The sequence below is a fragment of the Ochotona princeps genome, chromosome 14 (genome assembly GCF_030435755.1).
Source record: "Ochotona princeps isolate mOchPri1 chromosome 14, mOchPri1.hap1, whole genome shotgun sequence".
Lineage (NCBI taxonomy): Eukaryota > Metazoa > Chordata > Mammalia > Lagomorpha > Ochotonidae > Ochotona > Ochotona princeps.
The window spans coordinates 18148751-18171225 of NC_080845.1; the positions used below are offsets into that span (position 1 = coordinate 18148751).

Sequence of the window (22475 nt, forward strand, 5' to 3'; positions counted from 1 at the left end):
CTTAACAGCATAGACAATGTTGTTCGTTTGTATGCATGTTTAGTTTGTTGGCTTGTTTATTTTCTTCCTGCACAAGAAAGAATTTCAGCAAGGGAGGAGCTTTCTTCCTCTCAACACTGTAACCAGCTCAGCCCGGCCTATGGTAAGAACTTTATAAATACTCAATGAGTGAACTTAGCAGACTGTAAAAACCTGAAGCTCTATTCCACTTAGAGAGTTGATACTTTTTCTACTAGTGAGTCTTCCCCTCCAACGACATGGCATTTCTTGTTTTGTCGTTTAGAAAATTGGAAAAAAAAAAACCCTTTGTGCAAATTTCTGATGTTTTTGATATGTTTATGTATGGTTATTTGAAGTATGTGAGAGCTTCTGTTATGAATAGGGATCTTCTCGATTTTTGATTGTGTTTTGATTGTGTTTTTCTGCTTGTATTAGTTTCCTGTTGTTGTATAGCTACAGTTAGTAGCTTACAATCTGAGAATTCACTTGGGATCTCAGGAGTCTGAAATCAGGAGTGTTTGGCCTAGCAGTTGAGATGCTCCCATCCTGTATGGCAGTGTCTGGGTTTGGTATTCATCTCTATTCCTGACTGCTGCTTCCTGCTTATACATACGCTGGGAGGCCATGGTGATGACTTATGTCTCTGGGTCTCTGTCAGCCATATGGGAGACCCACTCTGAGATCCTGGCTCCCCATTCTGGCCATAGGCCATTATGGACAATTGGGGAGCGAACCAAGAGGCAGGGCCTCTTTCTTTCCCTCTCAAGTGAATAGATTATATATATATATATATATATATATATATATATTTTTTTTTTTTTTTTCTTTTAAAGATTTATTCACTTTTATTGGAAAGGCAGATATACAGAGAGGAGGAGATATACAGAGAGGAAGATCGTCCATCCGATGGTTTACACCCTGGGCTGCCACAGTGGCCGGAGCTGAGCCAACACAAAGCCAGGAGCTTGGAGCTTATTCCGGGTCTCCCATGTGGGTGCAGGGTCCCAAGGCTTTGGGTTGTCCTCGATTGCTTTCCCAGGCCACAAGCAGGGAGTTGTATGGGAAGTGGGGCTTCCAGGATTAGAACCAGCGCCCATATGGGATCCTGGTGCATTTAAGGCAAGGACTTTAACTGCTATGTTATTGCGCCGGGCCCTATATTGATTTTTAAAAGCTGAAATCAGTTCCACTGGGCTAAAACCAAGCCAAGTGTCAGCAGATGTGTGCTGCTCCTGAGAGCTCCTGGGGACACTGTTTCCTGGCACTCCTGGTTTTCATAGCTGCCTACCTCCCGTGGCTTGTGGCCCCTACCCTCCGTCTTTAAAGCTCACCAGTTTACTGTCTGCATGTATCTCCTTTCTGCAACCCTGATCTTGTCGCCCTCCTGTAAGAACACTGGACAATCTCCCCCCATCAATCATCTCGGCTAGTGCTTCAAGGTAACCTCTTCAAGGTAACCCCGGGGACTAGGCTGTGGACATCTTAGAGGGGCTTGTGGTTCAGTCTACCGTGTGTGTGGAGATGTGTGGAGTGATACGTCTTGTATGTTGCTGCATTTTGGGGCACTGTGATGGACTCTTGTCATTGTGTATTTGTTTATCTGTTGTTTTAAAATATTCCATATTTGATTTTCAGTTGATTCTCTTAGTCTTACTGGCAGTTACATCATTTATTCTTTTCTTTGTTGTATTTATAGTTCATTCATTTCCTGCTTTTTCCCCTGCATTGTCTTGAGTTTCCTAAGGCTGAATAATAGCTATGAGGCCATGCATTCTTGTGTTGTTAACTTACTAGAAATTGCTGCCTTGTTTGACCATGGAGTACGGTGGATTCAAACTCTATATTAAATTAGGGAGTCTTGGGGCTAGCGTTGTGGCACAGCTGGATAAGCCATCGCCTGTGACACTGGCATCTCATGGCTGCTGGTTCAGATCCTGGCTGCTCCACTTCCAGCCCAGCTCCCTGCTATTGACCTGGGGAGGCAGTGGAAAATAGCCTAAGTATGTGGGCACCTGCACCCACATAAGGGGCCCAGGTTAAACTTCATGCTCCTGGCTTCAGCAAGGTCCAGTCCTGGCAGTTGTGACCATTTGAAGTATGAGGTAGTAGATAAAAATCTCTTTCTTTGAGTTTCTTTTTTTTTTCTTGGTTACTCTGCTTTTCAAATAAATAAATAAATAAATTTCTTAAAATTAAGGCATTTCCATTGAATTAAGTCCTAGTTTATAGCATTTTAATTTAGGAATACATATTAAGCATGCAAACCACTATGATGATTAAAATAACTGTATGATTTCTCTCTTTTAGCCTGTTGATAACTTTTCAACAACATTTCTCTCTGTATTCTGGGCACAATTATTCATTGTACTACTGTATTGTTCTTGGACTGTGTCTCTGATTTCTACTTGTTAGTATTGCATTTTAAAGTTTTATAGGTGAGTTTGGCATATTTAGTGATTGTGTCATCTGGATCAGCTTAGACAATGTGGATTATTTAGTCATATGGATGAATTTAAGACATTTCCTAATTTTTGTATGTTTTAGAATGATTTGGATAGTATCTGAGTCATCTATTTCTGAAAGCTTCAGGAACCATCTTTTATCCCCAGTTTGGGATTGTTACACCCTGAATCATATACCCTTCCCTGCTTTATCTTGTGACATTTGAAGCATGGCTTGTGACTCGTGGAACAAGTTTTCTCTGAGCAAGTCTTTCCAGCACACAAAGAGGGGTTATACCGTAAAGCTTGGCCTCCCATGGGACTTTCCTCTTTCTTCAGATGTGTTGGGAGTTGTCTTTATTAATTGTCAATCATCGCAGTACTCCTCTGAAACTTCTTAGCAAGTCTAACATTGTGACTTCCAGCTTAGGGACAGAGATCCTTGCTGGAGGAAGTAACCCCTGATATCAGGACTTGGAATAATGGTCTTTGTTTTTACATTTGAATAGTCTAACTGTACATTACACTGTATCAGGTGTGAACTGACTTGCTGATTGATGACCATGAAACTGAATGCAGGCCAAGAACTACTTCTTTGATCGTAAGAGATCAGGACACCCAAACTAAAGGAACCTTCTGTGCCCTATTTCATCATGAAGATCCTGTCTGCTTGGTGTAGAGTCTTCCATGTCCTCAAAAAGCAATTCTCTGCTGAGATGTTTACTGCTCTCTGCTGTGTCAGGTGCTTGTCTAAATGAGGGGTCCGGCACCCAACATGATAGGCTGCGATGTTCAGCTTAGGAAACCCAGGTGTCTGCAGTGAACAGATCTTATTTTAAAATAGAAATCCAAGGATGGAGTATGTTTGTGTCTTAAATCTATTATCAGGACTGAGTTTGTCTAAAGCTAAACAGAGATGAATCTTAAAGACTGCCACCCCTAATTTCTAAGTCAAAATACTGCTGAGCTTATGCAAATGCTTATTCTTGGAAAACGGTTCAGTGAAAAGGCAAGGCTTTTGTATGGCGGGTAAACTGATTTTTCCCTCTTCCCCCTGCAGAGAAGCAAATCATCAGTAATATTTCAGTGTTTAATGAAACCTGCTTGAGATGGAGAAGTGAGAAGACAGCTGATACAGAAGAGATGTACTTAGTAAGTGACTGAAAGTTATTTTATTTAAAGGTGTGTTTGTCTTCTGGGGGAGGCTGAAAGCATGTCCACTCACCTACAAACTACGTCCATAACTGCTGTGAACAGAACAACTGTTGTGACAGTTGCCATAAGAAGCGGGAAAGGGTCGCTACTGCTGTACGATTGAAGACAGAAGCCCTGGGGAGAGATGAAGAAGCTGTGAGAGCAGAAGCTCTCTGTGCCCCTCCATGCCAGTGTCGGGGAAGGAGCCTGTGGCTCCCAGGTGTACCCCTGTTCACACCTTGGTCTCTCCAGGGCCGGGGGTGCTGCTCCAGGGCTGAAGGACAGCTTGCGAAGCTCCAAAGGAAAGACCATGCGAACAAGCTGCTCATAGAAGAGATTATGTGTTCCCAGCTGTAGGCAGTGGCCTAGGTTGCGTTATACCCAAGCAAGTGTTAAATTGCTAGGAGGAAAGCAGCTAATAGCTGGTGGGTATCCTGGGCCTGGTGAATGTCAAATTTGTCTTAGCTATACTGGTGTGCCAACATAGTCACCTCTTCTATTTATTTAATTGTTAAGATGTGTGGAGGTTTTCATTTGTATTTCCCTGACAGCTAGGGAGCCTGAGCATTTTTTCATATGTCTATTAGCCGTTTGAATTTGTTTTTTGAAAGACGCCTTTTCATTTCCTTTGCCCTTTCTTCACAGGGTTGTTTGTTTTTGCTGTTGTTGAGTTTCTGGAGCTCTTTGTAAATCCTGGATATTAGTTTCTGGTCGGTTGTGTAGTGTGCAAAGATTTTCTCCCATTCTGTTGGTTGTTTCTTCACTTTGTTGATCGTGTCTCTGTGGTACAGACACCTCTCAGCTTGATGTGGTCCCACTTGTCTATTTTGTCTTTGATTGCCTGTGCTTTTGGTGACTTTTGTAAGAAGTCTTTCCCAATTCCTATATATTGGAGAGTGCTTCCTATGTTTTCTGTAATAGTTTGATAGTTTCTGGGTGCAGATTTAGGTCCTTGAACCATTGAGCTGATTTTTGTGTATGGTGACAGCAGGGATCTTGGTTTTTACCTTCAGGCTGCTGTCCAATTGTCCCAACAGCATTTGTTGAAGAGACCAGACTTTTCCCTGGATTATTTTCAGTTCTCTTATTGAAGATTAATTTTTAATTTTTTTCCATTCTGGAGTCCAGACATATATAGCCCTTTCTATTCTGTTCCATTGATGGTTGTTTCTGCCCCAGTACCAGACTGTTTTGATGACTACTGCTCTGTAGTATGTCTTGAGGTCTGGAATTGTGATTCCTCTAGCTTGGTTTTTATTCTTCAGGATAGCTTTGGCTATTCGTGGTCTCCTGTGTTTTCAGATGAGCTTTTGTATCATCTTTTCTATTTGTGATTAGAAAGTTGTTGGGATTTTGATTGGGATCGAGTTGAGTCTGTATATTACTTTTGGTGATATGGACATTTTGATGATATTGAGCCTGCCGATCCAGGAACATGGTAAGCTTCTCTATCTTTTAATATTTTCTGTTTTTTTTTTTTTTTGTGTGTGTGTGTGTTTTGAAGTTTTCGTTATAGAAGTTTTCCACATCTTTGGTTAGGTTAATCCCAAAGTGTTTGAGCTTCTTCTGCACTATTTTAAAGGGGGCTATACTTGCAGGGGATTTCTTCTTAGGCACGGAGCTCTTTGTGTATACTAATGTCATCGATTTATGGTAATTAGGTATCCTGCTACCCTGCCAGGTTCTCTTAGGAGTTCCAATAGTCTCTTGATTGAATCCTTTGGTTCTTCTTTGTAGAGAACCATATCATCTACAAACAGGGATAGTTTTAATTCCTCAATTCCAATTTGAATTCCTTTAATTTGTTTTTCTTGCATAATAGCTCTGGCAAGGACTTCCAAGACTATATTGAAGAGTAGTGGTGAAAGTGGACATTCTTGTCTACTTGTAACGCCAGCGAGGTTGGCCTACATTCAGAACTCTGCTAATAACACCTGCTGGCATTGTTGCTGGTGGGAGTCTGGATTAGTACAACCACTACGGAAGTCAGTATGGAGAGTGCTCGGAGAACTGAAAATTGATCTTCTGTGACCCAGCTGTCCCACTTCTGGGAATATATCCAAAGGAAATGAAATTTGCATATGAGGAAGGGATCTGTAGTCCGGGTAGCAGCTCAATCTACGCTAATAAAGACACGAACAACCCAGGTGCCCATCGAAGGAGGAGTGGGTAAAGAAACTGTGGTACATCTACTCCATGGAATACTGTTCAGCCATTGAAAAGAATTAAATTCTACCATTTGCAACCAAATAGTCCCAAATGAGACCATTGTACTTAGTGAAATAAGTCAGTCCCCAGAGGACAGATATCATATATTCTGTCTATTCTAAGGCAACCTTCATGCACAATACACGATCAGTAGCCCTCTCAGTACTCTTTGTGCTACATCTCAGGGTCTAAAGTTTTTGTTTCTATTTTCATTCATTCAAAAAGTTTTTTTTTTCTTATTCATTTCCTCCCTGACTCATAAGTCACACAGTGGCATCATTTGCTTCAAGAAGGTTTTTGATTTTCTTTTTCATTTCTTCAGCAACATGTTGATCATTCAGTAGCATGTTGTTTAACTTCATGATATTGTTAATCTTCCATTTTTTTCTTCCTGTTTTTGCTTTTGTTTTATGGCTTTTCATTTAAGGGGATGCATAGTAACTCTGTAACAGAAACTATCACATCCAAGATGTGAGGATACAATGCAGTTCGCATCTCTACTTCCAAATCAGAGATAGACTCCCAATGAAACTGTTAAATTTATCTTGACAACAGGATGCTGGACTCTCTGCCATTGTCCATACCTTCAATGTCAGAATTAGGCTGGAACATGACACTAACCAGTTCATGAGAACTGGGTCTGGGTGCAGATGCTGTGGAGGATTGTAGGCTTATTCCAGGTCTCTCCTGTGGCTGCAGGGACCCAGGGCTGTGAGCCATCCTCTGGTGCTTTCCTGGGTCTTAAGCAGGAAATGGAGTGTCGCTGTCCTGCAGCGATGGACTTGATGTACGGAGCCGATAATAACACGCTTGGACTCTGACTGATGGTCGAAAGCCGAAGTCTATTAGTGGCACCAGACTTTATACACTGAGGGTCATATGGGATAAGGGAGGAGGTATTGAGCTTATAAACAAAACCCATCAACTGTTTCTATACTTTTGTTTGGAACTCCTTTTGTTTTGTGTAGTCTACCAAGTGTTCTCATTCACATGCTGTCCACTCAGCTGTTCTCATGCAAATGATATCCAATCAGTTATACTAAAGGTATCCATCCGGTTGTTCTCACACAAATATTATGCAATCTATTGTAATCCTGTGCTTGCTGACCTTCCAGGGTCATAACGTCCTTCCACAGTGGAGCAGCCCGGACATGAACAAGTGCCCATATGGGATCCATGTTCTGGCAGGCAGAGGATTAACAAGTTGAGCTATCATACTGGCCCCAGAACTCTTTATTTTCTCTCTGGGAAAATATTCTTTGGCCTCCTTCCAGCAGGCTTTTTTGTTGGACTTTGTGCTGTCTACGAGAGAACAAGAGAGAGACAATTGCCCAGAGTGGAGCTTGGTCTTTTGTGCATTGTTATTTAAAAAGATACTTCTTAAGATACGGTCATTTTTAATAGCTGGGGTCTCTCTTTGCTTCCTGTTGCGTTTCACTTTTTGAAGAATTTTTTGTGGAGTCACGAGGAAGAAGACCCACACAAAAGGGTGGATAGGGAGGTATTCAGAACCCAGAGATTCACCCAGTAAGCTGTTTTCTTTTTGTTTCAGTTCCACATTTTGGGCCAGAGATGGTATCAGAAGGAGTTTGCCCAGGAAATGATCGTGAATACCACGACCAGCAGCCAGGCTCCTGAGCTGTGCTTGGACCTGCGTCCGGGTACCAACTACAGTGTCAGCCTCCAGGCTTTGTCTTCTCAACTTCCTGTGCTCATCTCCCTGGCAACCCAGATAACAGGTGCGTCTTAAATAACAGCATTGGGATTCATGAAGTCACCACGGAGCTGTGGGTAGGCTGGGATAAAGAGAGACACTGTAGCTTTCTGTCCTTGGATAATGAACTGTGAGACGGGAGGAAAGACGTGGAATTGGAGACAGGCAGCGAGGGGCTTCAGCTGTGACAGTGATGTTTTTAGTTCTTCAAAAAATGGTGACTGATTACATCTGGGTGACTGTGCGTGAGTGTCGGTTCTGTTCCTTCCAACTGTGTGAGCGTTCAAGCTCCTTTACGCTTGTGGGAGTTCTGAGAGTTCCGTTCTTGTCTCTTAATTTCCCTTGTCTAATTGACATGGTAGGTTACTTTCAGGAAGAGCAGATGTGCAGGTCCCATTCTAGTTCCTTAGTTCGCCTTGCGTTCATTTTGCCATCCACGACTCTCCGTAACCTCCGACCCACACTCTGAGCAAACCGGCAGAGCTTCTTGACTTTCATCTCACTGAGCTAGTGGAAATGGTGAGCCTACGAGGTCCCTCCTCCAGCCCCCTATTACTGCCTGTATCCGTGTACTTTGCCTTCCCCCTTCTCCCTGCTCTTGTGTAAGGTCGCTTCCCCTCCTCCAGCTTGTACATTGGATTCGATCCCTTCTGGCCCATTTGTCATAGTGCCTCAATATAGGATTACCCCCAGCCTGCCAAGAACCTTGTAATAGTTCCCTAATTAATGAGAAGAAGAGATCTCCAGCTCTCTTTTGAGTCCTCCGGCTGCTTGGTCTGTGCTGCCCTTTCTTGCTAACAGAGGAGTCTGTTCTGCAGGCCCCACTTCCCTCCCATTCTGTCCTTAGTTCATTGCATCTGGGCTGCGTTTGTCTTCAGCGCTGTACTGAAAAAGTCTCCATTTGGCCTCCATCCTGCCAAAGCCAGTTCTGTACTTATCTGGTTTTCTCTGCAGTGTCCGGCGTTCCTGCCATTTGAAAAATCTTCCCGCTTGGTTTTGGTTCTTCCTCTGTGCTCTTTAGCGCCATCTACTGTTGCTGACCCCCGTCCAACCTCTTCGTTTAGCTACCTTTTCTACCTAGGTGATCTCGACTGGTCTTGAGGCTAAAAATGCTCAAATATGTTTCTAGTTCCAGCCTCTTTTCTGGGCTCTAGATACACACGTCGGCCTAACTTATATCTTGTTCAGCAGTTCTTTGGCAAATTAGCAGAGCTGCTGATTTTTCGCCTCTTCTCTCACCTCCAAATCTACTTTCCAGCCAGGCTTCTCTTAGTTATTGATATTCTCATTTACCCAAGTGCTTGGAACAAAAAGGAGTCTTCATTAAGAGGGAAACTGATTCTCTCATTTCCTAGTTTGCTCTGCAAATGCCCACAACAAGCAGGGCTGGGCCAAGCTGAAGCCAAGAGCTGGGAATGCAGTCTGAGTCTTCTGTGTGGGTTGCAGGAACCCAAGTGTTGAGTCATTATCAGCAATGTCTCTGTGTTAGTGTGAAATTGGAATTGGGAGTGGGAGCCGGGGACTTGAACTCTCGTAATCCAATGTGGGATGTGGACATCTCAATAGCTATGCCAGATGCCTGCTGGACCCCACCCTCAATCTCTAACCTATCAACAAGTTCTTTGGAAAGGTCATCTGAAATATATTCTGGAATGAATCACTTCTCTCTGCCTCTCCTTGGTCACCACCGACTAATCCTAGCCAGCAGCCCTGGCTCAGACTCCCATAGTCTAACCTGCTGTTAGTCCCTTCTCCCCCAAGACCGTCCTTCATCTTGCCATAAGGTTACAGGGTCCTACTCAGCCGCCCAAGTGGTCATGAGGACATGCGACTGCCGCATTGTAGATGGGATGGAGCCAGTGTCCTTCCTTTGGAACATGCCATCCTGTCCCTGACTTCCTCACTGACTTCAGCTCCCCGCTCCCTTCTTTCTCATTAAGCATCCGCTTTCCCTGTCTGTCTTCCTGCACCTGAGCCTGGGCCTTTCCATGTGCCGCTGGCTCTCCCTGCAGGCCTCTCCGTGGCATCTCCACCACCACCTGGACCGCCTTTTTAAAAAATATATATATTTTTTATTAATTACATTGCATTATGTGACACAGTTTCATAGGCTGTGGGGATCCCCCAACCCGTCCCCGTACCCTCTCCCCGCCATGGTGGATTCCTCCACCTTGTTGCTGTATTACATTTTAAATTCAGTCAAGATTCTTTCATTGCAAGGGTATATCAAGCATAGAGTCCAGCATCTTATTGTCCAGGTAAATTCAACAGTTTCTTGGAGAGACCTCGCTGGTCTGAGGGCAGAGTTGGCAGAATATCATCCCAATCAATTTAAAGCCACAACATAACATCAGTGACAATTTACAACATTATGGAATTAATTGACATGGCATTGAGTAACTAATATGTTAAAAAAAATGCAAGTTCTTAACCACATCCTGTGACTACTTCATTGACATTTCAATTTTAGTTCATACACAGAACGGCTGCTATACACCTTAAAATGGCTATAGGGTACTATTCAGCTGTCTCGTGTCTATTTTCATTTTAGTATTTAGCAGTCTATAGTGTTGAAGCGTAATTTTGCTGAACTTGGCAGATTTTAGGATAGTCTAAACTGGGTTATAACTCTAACAAGGCATATGTTAACAATTGAGGTGCAGAACAGTTTTAGGAGGGGTGTGCAGAGAAATCTTCAATAGCTTTGTGAGGAGTAACTAATCTTTGTGTCCCACCTAGTAAGGTATGTGTGAGTCCATGCTGACCGTTTCCTGTCTGGTTCTAAGCTTTCCTTATTATTCTCTGCCTATCTATTCTAATGTGTGTGTGTGGGGAGTGGTGGAGCTCCAGAGCGACCCTGATGGTCATTGCAGGAGGGTGGGGATCCAAAGTTGGAACTAAGTAAGGACAAGAGAAAGCTCCCCTCCCTAGTCCCGAAGGAAGTTTACTGTTCTGTTTCTGTGGACCACTCATGGCTCCTGGCTATTGTTCTGATGACCTTGGATCCTGCGTGGAAGGATTTGGGCTTCTTCTATCCCATGTGGTAGATCCAAAAGGGGGTGGATGACCTCAGAGTTCTCGGCCTCCGAAGGCACCCCAGTTCCGCGGGGTCTCTTTGGCAGTTGGGATGTAGCTGGACCGCCTTTTAAAAGTATCTTCCCCTGCCCCTACTCCATGAGGACATGATAGCCACATAACATGCTATCCTGCCCATGTAACATGCTTTAATTTCTTCAGAGAATTTTCTCAAGTTTTTATTGATCTTCCTTTCCTCCTATCAGAGTAGAAAGCTCCCTGTAGACAAAAATTCTAGTTGGCATGTTCCATGTGGAATCCCCAACATGTAAGAGTGGTCCTAATACATACCACAGCAAACACATCATTTTTGAACAATGACCAGCAGGTGGTTTTGGTGTTTAGGAGATGTCTGATTGCTCATCAGAAAGTTTTTACCAAAAGGAACTCACTACATTTTGGGCTAGAGAGAAAAGTATTACTCAATTTGGGCATTCCCTCCCATAGTGACTTCCTAAAATGAAAAGCTATGTAATATTGGACTCTTTAATACTTGCCTTATTTGGATGGCTCAGATTTATAATTTGAAGTAACATTTTGTCTTTGAGTATGAGGTGGGGAGTTTCATCTTGATGAAATACTTGTTTGGGCTTTGTCTTGTGGGCTGGCTGGGATGATGATAGTCCCAGCCCCAGGCTCCCTGCATCTGTGCTCACAGCCACCAGGGGGCACTGTTGAACTGTTTCAGTGCATAAGCATTTTCCAGTTCTACCCTACTTTAGTGAATTTGCGGTTTTAGAAAAGCATGAAAATTCCCAATTGTTAAGAATGTACGAAACAGTAACAAGATCAAACCCCAACCTTTTCATTTTAGAAAGGAGAGCCTTATGTGTTGACATGAAGAGATACTCCTGGTTACCCAAGATGTGCATGGCTGTGTTTTAGTCAGTTTGTAAACCCTTGAATTTTCCCAGCAGCATTAATCTTAGGATTTGGATCTGTAAAATGCAGCCACTAGTTTCCCGGAAGAAAAATGAGCAGAATTTCCCTTGTGGGTGTCTTATTTTAACCTGAATCTTACTGATGGGAACAGAATGAAAACAAGCGCTTTAAATATATTGCTGACCTCAGAGCGAGGGGGTGAAAGTTCTAGCTGTGTTGAGAGACAGAAGCAAGTGTTGCAGGGAGAGCAGGCAGGAGGGTGCCGGTGAGGGGCAGGGGCACGGGGGCAGGGCGTGGCGTCCCCATCACCCTGTGCTGCTGTCTCCTGCCTCTCTGCACTGAGTCTTCAGGAGCACCCCTTTCAAGACAGGGCGAGGAGCAACACTTTCATCCTTGTTGTGCAGCCAAAACGGCAGAAGAGCCACCGCACGTCAGCTCTGCAGTCTCTTGCAAAGGCAAAAGTTATCTTCCCACAAGGAGAGAGGGGAAGCCAGAAGGGGAAATTGGATATGGGAGTAAGAGAGGGGAGGAGGAGAGGAGGTGGGCTAGGGAGGGAAGGAGGAAGAGGAAGCCAGTGCGTTTGCATGGATGTGAAGATGGACAGATCACTTGTGCATTGTGGTCATCCCTGGAAGTGGAATGATGGGTTGGTTTCTTTTGGAACACTGGAGGAAAAGGGGGGAAGAAATGATGGAAAGGACATCATTCCTGCCCGGGTTCACCTGGCAACTTACATGGGAAATTTCCCATCTCTCATCGTATTCTTCATAAGAAAAAGAGAAAGTGCATTTCCAGATGCTTAGGAAAGCCATGAAAATACCCCAAACCTTATCAAACTGTCACTGGGTCACAGAGCTCCAGGACTGCCCTGCCTCCGGCACGCTCTCCTTGCTGTTGGCCACCCCCAGGTATGATGGGGCAGGACCAAGGTTCTGGGGCTCTGCCCACAGGCTGCCTGCACAGCAAGGACCCACACCCCTGTGTCTTCAACAATAAGTCCCCTTGGCTCCCTGTGGCTGGTTGTATTGTATCACAGTTGTCCTGGAAGCCCCCTGTCTCTCAGGCGATGGTGGAAGCTGTACTGGAGACCCCATGAGGGCTGGGCTTCCACAACTTCTCCTGTCCAAGTCTTTCCTGGATATAGGCTGTTTGGTACCCAGATTCCTTGTGTTAGCTCAGGCCATGAGATAGAGTTCTCTCATTTTCAGGACTCCTCCCAACTACTTAACAACTTAGACCAAACCCCAGACCCACAGGTAAATGGTTATGTGGGATTGGATGTGTCCCAGCTCCTCCAATTATGGGCATAAATGAATTCATTTTTATTCCAAGTTCTTGCACCCACAGGGGTAAAAATTCCAAACAGAGACAAAAATGTGGGGCACAAGTGAGAGCAGAATTTATTTAAAAGAAAAAAGAACTATATATATTCATGTGTGAGTGTGGCAACCCCACAGATGCCTGTCTTGAGTGGGACAGAGGATTGCCTATGGGATGGAGGTGGGGAGAAGAGGCCAGAGAAAGACCCATAGAGTGGTTCTGAAGCCAAGAGCAAAAGAAGGACTACTCTCATGTTATCAGTTTTTTTTTTTATTTTAAGATTTATTTTTTATCGCAAAGTCAGATATACACAGAGGAGGAGAGACAGAGAGGAAGATCTTCCATCTGATGATTCACTCCCCAAGTGAGCCACAACGGGCCGGTGCGTGCCGATCCAATGCCGGGAACCAGGAACTTCTTCCTGGTCTCCCACGTGGGTGCAGGGTCCCAAAGCTTTGGGCTGTCCTCGACTGCTTTCCCAGGCCACAAGCAGGGAGTTGGATGGGAAGTGGAGCAGGCGGGATTAGAACCGGCGCCCATATGGGATCCCGGGGCGTTCAAGGCGAGGACTTTAGCCGCTAGGCCACGGCGCCGGGCCCATGTTGTCGGTTTCTTGTGGGTGAGAACTCCCCTGATGAGGTTCAGGCCGCCCAAGAAGAGAAACAAAAGGGCCTGGGCAGGCAGAGCAAATGGCCTTGGGGCTGCACACTGCTTGACTCAGCCAGATGGTCGTGGGGCCTTTCACACCACAAGTGGGAAAATAAACTGGAAAAGCCCAGGGACTTGCACCAGGCGGGGGGAGACCGAGGGGCGGGCCATCTTGTCCATCTACCCATGATTCCTGCTTCTGAGAGCCATGTGGACCCTTTGTTCTGCTGTTCCTTGGAGTAGCCACAGACTAGGTGGTATGTAAAGGTTGGCCAAGAGATCAGAGGAACTTGAGTTCCTGACCTTGGAAAAGAACAGAGGACTGGTTTCTAGAAGCCTGAGGAGTGTTCTCACAAATGAGTGACCAGTTACCATCTTCCTGAGCTGGAAGCAGAGATGGTGAGGTTAAAAAAGAAGGAGAAAAAGGTAACTGCTGGAAAGCATAACAGATGTAGAGCCTTTACAACAAGGGCAGAGGCCTGAGGGCCATAGTTCTCTGCTGGGCAGAGGCACAGCGTCCCCGTTGGCTAGCCCCTCCCGTCGTGGCTGCAGGAAGCTGGCCATTGTCTTTCTTAGGTGTGTCACTTGGAGTCATTTTTTGAACTCTGCTGCAAAAAACAGCAGAGCCCTTCAACAAAGGTGGCTTGCAGAGCCTTTACCATGATCAAGAAGTGCTCTTGGGATCCTGAAATCCCAAATGCTCACTTGATGCGACTGCCCTCTGCGGGAGATGCTAGAAGCAATTCTACACTCCTGACAGGTTCATAAGAGCTAGTGTCCGCTCGCTCCTCCACCTCCTGCAGTGCCTTCTTTCCCAGGAGTCAGACAGCTCTTCCTGCAGGCTTTCTTTCTGTCCTGTGGGTATTCCCACTCCGCTTCTGAGGTGACGGCACTGTCACAGTTGCTGCACCTGCCTTTGGGCCACTCCCCAAGCACTTCATTCTGAATGGATCTGAACTTTTCCTCTAGGACTAAAGAATGACATCATCATGGACTCTGTTGCCAAGGGCAGCGCCCAGATACCTCCCCTGAAACTGCCATCGTCTGTTCCATGTATTCCTTGTGGCTGTCCCCTCCTGTTTGTTCCTACTGCCATCATTCCCCTTTGACGTCAGCTACTTCTTATCCAGAGGATTAAGTTAACTTTTGCCCTTTTGTACTGAGTCACCTCCAGTCAACTACCTAGTATGTTTGAAATGCAAATCTGGTAAAAATCCTGAAGTGGTTCTCATTTAAGGACCCCAAATCTGAGCTGTACTGATCCCTCTCACTTTATCATCTGCCTCGTTAGACTTGAACTTGTAGCTTTCTCACTACCCTCACCTTCATGCCTCTGTCTCTTCTTGGATTTGATGGGCCCACCTCCTTCCCAGGGTCTGCTCTTCCGTGGCAGCTTGTGAATGTGTTTGCCACAGCTCTGAGTACCGCTGTCTGTCCCCAGGCTGGCACAGAGGCACCTGTGGAGTACAGATGTATAAGTAACACATCTGGTTGGGCTTTAAAAACTGCAAGGGACCAGGAAGTCTGAGTTCTTACTATAATTTAGGATGGAGGGTTTCTAACCCCAAAAATATTTCCTCATCTAGCTTTTGGCTCCCAGTCCTTCATTCCCTGTGGCAGGGTTTGGAGTTGGGGAGCTAGCGGGGAAGCATTCCTTTTGTTGCTTGCTTTTTTTCCCTTTCGTCTGTCTCTCCCTCTCCCTCTTGCTTATTACTGAATTGCTGCAAAGATAGACTTTGAAGGGCAATGGCTCAGACTGGGGTCTCCCTACAGGCCTCGCTGTGCCCAGCCCCCGAGGAGTCAGGGAGGCACCTGAGATTTAGGGCAGTTGTTCCCCCATGGATGTGCCCCTCTGCCTTAGTCTGGTGCCCAGGAGTCCCCCACGGGTCGAGCTATGTGCTCTGCACTGGAGCAAGCAGCCGGTGCTGGATGAATATTGTAATTAGCCAAGGCTCCTCAGAGCACAGGGTGGAAACCACTTTGGTGTATGGAACTTGTCGAGTCCCAGCACTGTGCAGTCTGCAGATGGATCCCACTCAGCCTAGCAAGAGTCAGCCACAGTGGGGCCGCCAGAGCCTGGTCTCTGTCTCCTGCGTGACCCAGTACTTGACAGTACATTCTACAAGCAGCAGCCAAGCCCTCGAGGCTCCCAGGATCCCGTGGACTGCTGTTCTGCAGGGCTATAATGGAGCACAGTGATTCGTGATGACCAGGGCTTAGGCCAGAGGGAGGGTAGGGCCACCGTGGACAACGGCCCCATAAGCAGCGTCTGGGAAGGAGCAGGACTGCTCCCCGCATTAAACTAGTATGTATGTAGGTATGGTGTATAGCAGATGGTGAGTGTGGACTTGTGCTCAGCCACAGGGTGTCCTATCTTGAGGAATTTTGCAGTTGTGGTTCACGGCTTCCCTTGGTTTCTTCCTGGCTGATCTTTCATGCCCTGCTTCACTCCAGGGGGCCCTTCTCCAGCCCTCACTTAAGGCCGAGTTTCCTTCTCTGGCCCGTGATGCTACTCTGTGTCCTGTGGGAAACCCTATATTGCATGGTAGACCCCCATCATGTCACAGCCTCCCACACTGTGTAAAATCCAGAAAGGCGCTAAGCCTGCGCCTATGGCCATGCTCTCAGGGGCCATCGTCAAGTTCTTTTTCCTTGCGGGTCCCTTGCCTCTAGACACACCTGCTCCTGAAGAGATGCCCCGATGTTTGACATCTCTACATCTCTCAACTGCTTCTGCGCTTCTCTTAGGCTGGGGATGGCAGGGAGCCTGTCATTCATTCCTTCAGCAGTTTGTGGTTCTAAGTTCCTACTTTTAGGCCACCTTGAATTTCAGGCCAGCTGAAAGCCAGTATTGTCCTGGCCTGACACGATGACAAGGTTGGCTCTGGAATCGCATTAACATGGGTCTGACCCCACCTGCTTATCTCTCCTGATCACATAGATGCAACTGTCACACAGAACTGCTGTGAGGTTTGGTGACACAGCAGTTTCTGGCACAGTACTGGCACCGCATGAATGTAGCTCAGGTGACATTTTAAAGGCAGCCAATGTGTGCCAATGGCTGATGTCTTCCAGGCACTTTCCTATATTCGCTTCTTCTTTCCTATATTTGCCAACTGTGGTTGTTCCTCATTATCAACTGACTTATTAACCTCCTGAACAGACCTTTGAGGTGGGATAACTTTATACCCATTTTGTGGACGAGGCAGTTGGAGGCATAACCAGGATACTAATCCAGAGTCTTTCCCACAACGTGACAATGATTCTTTCTCTCTTTTGTTTATTTGAAAGGTGGAGATAGATGGAGAGATAGAGATCTTCCATCTGCTGGCTAACTCCCTAAATGCCTGTGATAGGCAAAGCCAGGGGCTTGTCCCATGCTGATCGCGCGTGTGGTGGCAGGGTCCTCGTAGCTGGGCAGTCCACTGCTGTGTTCCCAGCCTCATGAGCCAGGAGCAGCATTGTAAATAGAACAGCCAGGATTCAAACTGACGCTGTGATAGGGGACGCCGGCATCATGGGTGGAGGGTTAATTCACTGCACCGTGGTGATGGTTTCTGTATTTGCTCTTGTCTGTCTGCTTTGTTCTAAGCCACACTGGGGAGAACTCTGACTCCACAGTAATTGTGCAAATGGGTTCTTTTCCTGCAGCTAATATGTTTGTAAAGTCACGGCCGACTCAATGTTTTTTGGTTGGTTTGTCTTCGTTCAGATCTATTTATATACTATTTGTAAAGCAGAGCTAGAGAGAGAGAGACAGATGTTTCATTTGCCAGCTCACTCCCCAGGTGGCTATAGCAGCCAGGGCTGGGCCACCCTAGAGCTGTTCCTGGTCTTGCCTGTGGTTCCATGGGCCCAAGCACTTGATCTGATACGCAAATGGGATTCTGGTAAAAAAAGAATTAGAGTTAAGGTTAGGTAAGTGTGCCGGCCCCAGACACAGTGTTTTAAAATAGATTTTTATTCATTCACTCAGAAGTGATGAGAAGCTCCTGACCCAATGGAGATCCCAGGGTGCACACAGGAAGTCTGGGTCCGGGTTCAGGTTGTGGCTCTGCTTTGTGCCAGCTGTGCGCTCCTGGCACATTGCTCAAGCTGTGTACATTTGCTTCCTCATCTATAACATGAGTGTTTCTTTTTTTTTTAAGATTTATTTATTTTTATTTGAAAGGCAGATATACAGAGAGGAGGAGAGACAGAGAGAAAGATCTTCCATCTGCTGGTTCACTCCCCAAGTGACTGCAACGTCTGGTACTATGCTGATCCAAAGCTGGGAGCCAGGAGCTCTTCCAGGTCTCCCACGCAGGTGCAGGGTCCCAAAGCTTTGGGCCATCCTCGACTGCTTTCCCAGGCCATAACAGGGAGCTGGATGGGAAGTGGGGCCGCCAGGTTTAGAACCGGCGCCCATATGGGATCCTGGCGCGTTCAGGATGAGGACTTTAGCTGCTAGGCCACGCCGCCGGACCCAATGTGAGTGTTTCTAAGAGACCAATCAGACTTGTTCCTCCTCTGGCTTTAGGAACATTGGCCAATACACTTCAGAATAAGAGGAACCAAATGACCAGCCTTATTGCTGGTGAAACGGTTGTGACTCTGAGGCCAAAAACACCTGCACCTTTGTTGCCTGTCTCAGCGTTATATCCATCCGTGGGGGCAGTTCATCTGTAGGACAGATGTAGACCTTGCTTTAGACTGGCTTTGACTTAGAATTGCTTTCTACATGGAGAATGAGAACAAGACCAAAAAAAAAAAAAAAAAAAAAAGGAAAAATCCAAAAAGGGGCAGGGCTCCATGAGAACAACAGTGAGACTCGAGCTGTCTCATAAATCATATTGGTGGGAGGTCCCAAGTCCGCTCTTTTCCTGGTACCCAAGCAGGAAGAAGTACCTGCAGCATGAGCCGAGGGAGGAATGCCAGGAGGGAGGCAGTAATTGCTTCTGTAAATGTCACCCACTTGGTAGGACATTAGCTGATAGGAGGCACATGCAGGCCACATTTCCGTGTGTGCTGAGTGCCCGGAGTGTCTTGGCTCTGATTCCCACCAGGCAGCCGGGCAGCTGGCCTGTCAACACCGTGAATGTGTCGACTGGTAAGTTCTTGCCACACTTGTCTCAGCCTGCCAGGATCTATTCTCCCTAGTAGAAAACCATGTGGGAAATGTTGTTGCTGGGAAGCGGGGCAAAGTAAGGACAGAGAGGTCCATGATTATAAAGGATGCTGGTCTTCCCCACCAATAGGACCCTGCTTGCCAGGCAGCCTGGGATGCCCACAGCGTTCATGGTCTGCTAGGACATGAGTGTGCTTGTCACCCCCCACACCCTATTTTTTTTTCAAACAGATTTACTTATTTTGATTTAAAAAGAAGATTTTATAGAGAGAGGAGACACACAGAGAGGTCTTGCTTCTGCTGGCTTACTTCCCAAATGGCCGCAACTACTGGAGCTGAGCTGATCTGAAGTTAGGAGCCAGGAGCTTCCTCTGGGTCACCCACATGGGTGCAGATACCCAACGGCTTGGGCATATTCCACTGCTTTCTCAGGCCGTGGCAGGGAGCTAGATTAAAATGGAACAGCCAGGACATGAGCTGGGGCCCATATGAGATGCTGTGCGGCAGGCAGAGAATTAGTGTGCTACACCACTGGGCTGTTCCCTCGTCGTCACTTTTGCTTTGGTTGAGATGTGCATGACACAATGTGCTCTGGAGACCACCTTGAGGACACGATTCATGGCCTAAAGTACCTTCACGGCCATCACCACTGTCGGTATCCAAAATATGTTTATCATTTCCAACAGATCTCTCGTGACCCTCAAGCACTAACCCTTCATTTTCCCACCACTGCCTTAAGCCCTGGCAGCTTCTAATCTACTTCTGTCACTAGGAATTTACCTCGTCTAGAACTTTCATTTGAGCAGAATTATCCAATAGGAGGGATCTTCAGAAAGTCTATTGAACATTAGAGTGATGGAAAAACTAGGTACGGGCTTGAGAACGTGTGCGCCAGAATAAGCTCAGCTTTTAATTCCATTTCTCTGTGGGATTTTGCAGTTCCCACTGTTTTTGTGTCTGGCTTATTTCTCCCAGTTGGCATAAGGTTTCCAGGGTTCATCTGTATTGTAGCATGTGTCAGAGTATGTGCAGCAGTTCGTAACGTGAGCTGTGGTCCTTATCATTCTCAGGAGGGCTGCGTTCCTCTCTTCCTTATTTCTTTACATGTTTAAATGTTTGAAACTTCGTCAGCTGACAGTTTTCACAAAAATAGTAAGAAGTAGTAATAATAACAAAGAACAGAGAAAAAACAAGTAGGCAAAATACTTAAAAAAAAAAAAAACTTCAGCATGCAAAAAAGTAAGCTGTTCGTTAGGTGTGTACATCAATTTTGCACCCGTCAATCAAACCCCAGAGGGGAGGGCTGCCTTCGTCATACTTCTTTCTTGTTCTGATTATATGTTTTTCCTTCTTTTCCACATGTTCTCAGAGCCTCCCTTTCCGGAAGTAGACTTTTTTACAGTGCATGGAAGGCTTCTTCCACGCCTCAGGCTGAAGAAAGTCAAGGAGACCAACGGCCCTATCAGGTCAGTAGCTGTCTTCTCTCTGGAGTTGCACAGGGATCCCCACGAAGGGTTTGGGAAGCTGCTTGCGTGAGGAAGAGTCTCGTGTGTGGGTAAATGCGTTGGATGACCTGGTACCTCCTCGCCTGTAACTTTGTGCACAGAATGGGCCTGTTAACCCAGTCAGATTCTGCTAAATGAACAGAGAGACTTCTAAGGGCCCAAACGCAGGTCTGTAGACAGCTTAGCTCAAGAAATGAAATCCATGCCTTTCCTTGCTGGAGGCGTCAATTGAGGGCCCATGGCATGACGGCCACTGTCTTTTGCAGGCAGTCCCTTGCTTGTCACATGCCATGTTGCTCTTTTTCAGCCTGACATTGTTCTTATAATTTCAAAGATCCATTGTCACCTGGTTGTTTGAATCAGTATGTGAATTCTGGGGTGTCCTGGGTTGTGCTTGCCCAAGGCTTTCACCACTTTCCATTTTTATCTTTAAAATATTTATTTATTTTCATCTTTTTGAAATGTGGGGAGAGAGAGAGAGAGAGACAGACACGTATCTTTTATCTGCTGATTTACCCTCAAATGACAGGAACCGGTTGGATCTGTCATTTGAGGGTCTCTCATGTAGATGGCAGGGGCCCAAGGACTTAAACCATCACCTGTTGCTTTCCAACATGCATGAGCAGGAAGCTAGGTAGAAGCTCAAACTGGCATTCTGATGTGGGTGTCCCAAGTGGCAGCTTAACGTGCCACGCCAGCAATACCTGCCCCCCATCTTCCATCTTAAGCTCATATCTCATGCTGCATCCTTGAGTGATGGTCGAGCAGGGGAAACGTGCCATTTACCGAGGGCAGAATACGTTTCCTTCGTATGAACTGATGCAAGGGTGGCAAAAGACTCATTTGGGTAGTTCTGGGTGTCCATTTGTGTACTGTGTTAAGGGTGAGGTACTATGTGATTGATGACCATTTCCGGGATTCCAGACAGTATTAGGATGGAATCATTTCCCTCGGTTGGAGGCCTATGCTGTGTTTAGTGAAGGAGATGGCTGATGAAGGCCATGGCGGGAGTAGGGAGGTGGAATCAGCTTCTGTTACGGAAGGGAAGGGGGAAGTCACCCTGCAGAGAGGAGGAGCCTGAGCACGAGTCAAGGAGACCACGGCCTGTACAACCTTGTGTGGTTCTCTCTCTTTTTTTTTTTTTTTAAAGATTTATTTTATTTTTTATTACAAAGTCAGATATACTGAGAGGAGGAGAGATAGAGAGGAAGTGGAGCTGCTGGGATTAGAACCAGCAGCCATATGGGATCAAGGCGAGGACCTTAGCCACTAGGCCACACCGCCGAGCCCCTCTCTCTCATTTTTTTAAATTGCATTCTCTTTATTTGAAGGTGGGTGGAGTGGACAGTGAGCGAGAGAAAATAAGAGTTCTTCCATCTTCTGGCTAACTCCCCAAATGTCTGCAGCATACGGAACTGGACCAGGTGAAAGGCAGGGGCGGGAATTCAACCCAGGTCTGCCACACGGCAGCTGGGACCCAAGCACTTAAGTCGTCTCTTGCTGCACCCCAGGGTGTACACTAGCAGAAGCTTGAATCATGAGGGAAGCCTCGACTTGAATCCAGGTACTCTGATATGGAGTGCAGCTATGCCAAGGAGTGCCTTAAGTCACCACCATGCCTACCCCTAACCCTCTCTTTTGGCTCTTCTGTGCAATCAAAGTAAGAGGGGTGTGAGACACTTTAGAGCTATAAAAAAGTAAGTCTCAAGGTCCCATCTGTGCATCCATCATCATGAAACTTAGGGATTTCCTGCCTGTAGGGTGAAGCCCAGTCATTGCCCGTGGGTCTTTCCAGGGATGACTTTTGGCTCCCCATTCTGTGTCCTGACCCCCAACAAGTTACTGTAAGGCATAGTAGTAGTGCTGTTGTAAGGAGAACAGAGGCTGTGACTTCACTGCCTGAGAGAATTCCCAAGAGCAAAAGTGATATTTAAACTAAATGATTACATAAGGCACAAGGAAAAGCCAGGTGAGGCTGTGCCTGCCTGTGCCTCCAAAACAGGAAGTGGAGAACTGTGAGTCACTTGAGGGGGATGGTGGCTAGAGAGGAGAAGCCCGGCCGGCTCAGTCATGCTGCAGAAAGCCGTGGCTCCTAAGAGCCACACCTGTGCACTGGGGGAGCAGCCTCGCCAGGCCGGAGCCTGCCTTCTGCCTTGTTTGGGGCATAAAATCCTGCCCTGGTGTCTTATGGCATGTGGATCCAGAGCCCAGAGCCCTTCCTGCCTGCTTCTGGGCTCCCTTAGAGCCAGTGTCTCCCACACTGGTTGGCTTCTAGGAATCACCAGGGGTAGGCATGTTATCAGCAATAAAAGACCCAGACTTCCCTTCTAGGGATTTGGGTACATTGGGATCTGGACTCTAATTGGAAGTTGCTTTATGCC

At 46.3% G+C, this 22475-nt stretch overlaps 1 protein-coding gene across 3 annotated transcripts in view; it reads left to right on the forward strand.

The window, feature by feature from the left end:
• The window catches only part of SUSD1 (sushi domain containing 1), a 125146-nt gene that overhangs the window by 84556 nt on the left and 18115 nt on the right, over positions 1-22475 (forward strand). For all 3 annotated transcript variants that reach the window (XM_058672299.1, XM_058672297.1, XM_058672298.1), the window contains exons 11-13: positions 3502-3593; positions 7396-7582; positions 19959-20055. In XM_058672299.1, the coding sequence (XP_058528282.1) occupies positions 3502-3593; positions 7396-7582; positions 19959-20055 (376 nt within the window). The remainder of the gene's footprint in view (positions 1-3501; positions 3594-7395; positions 7583-19958; positions 20056-22475) is intronic.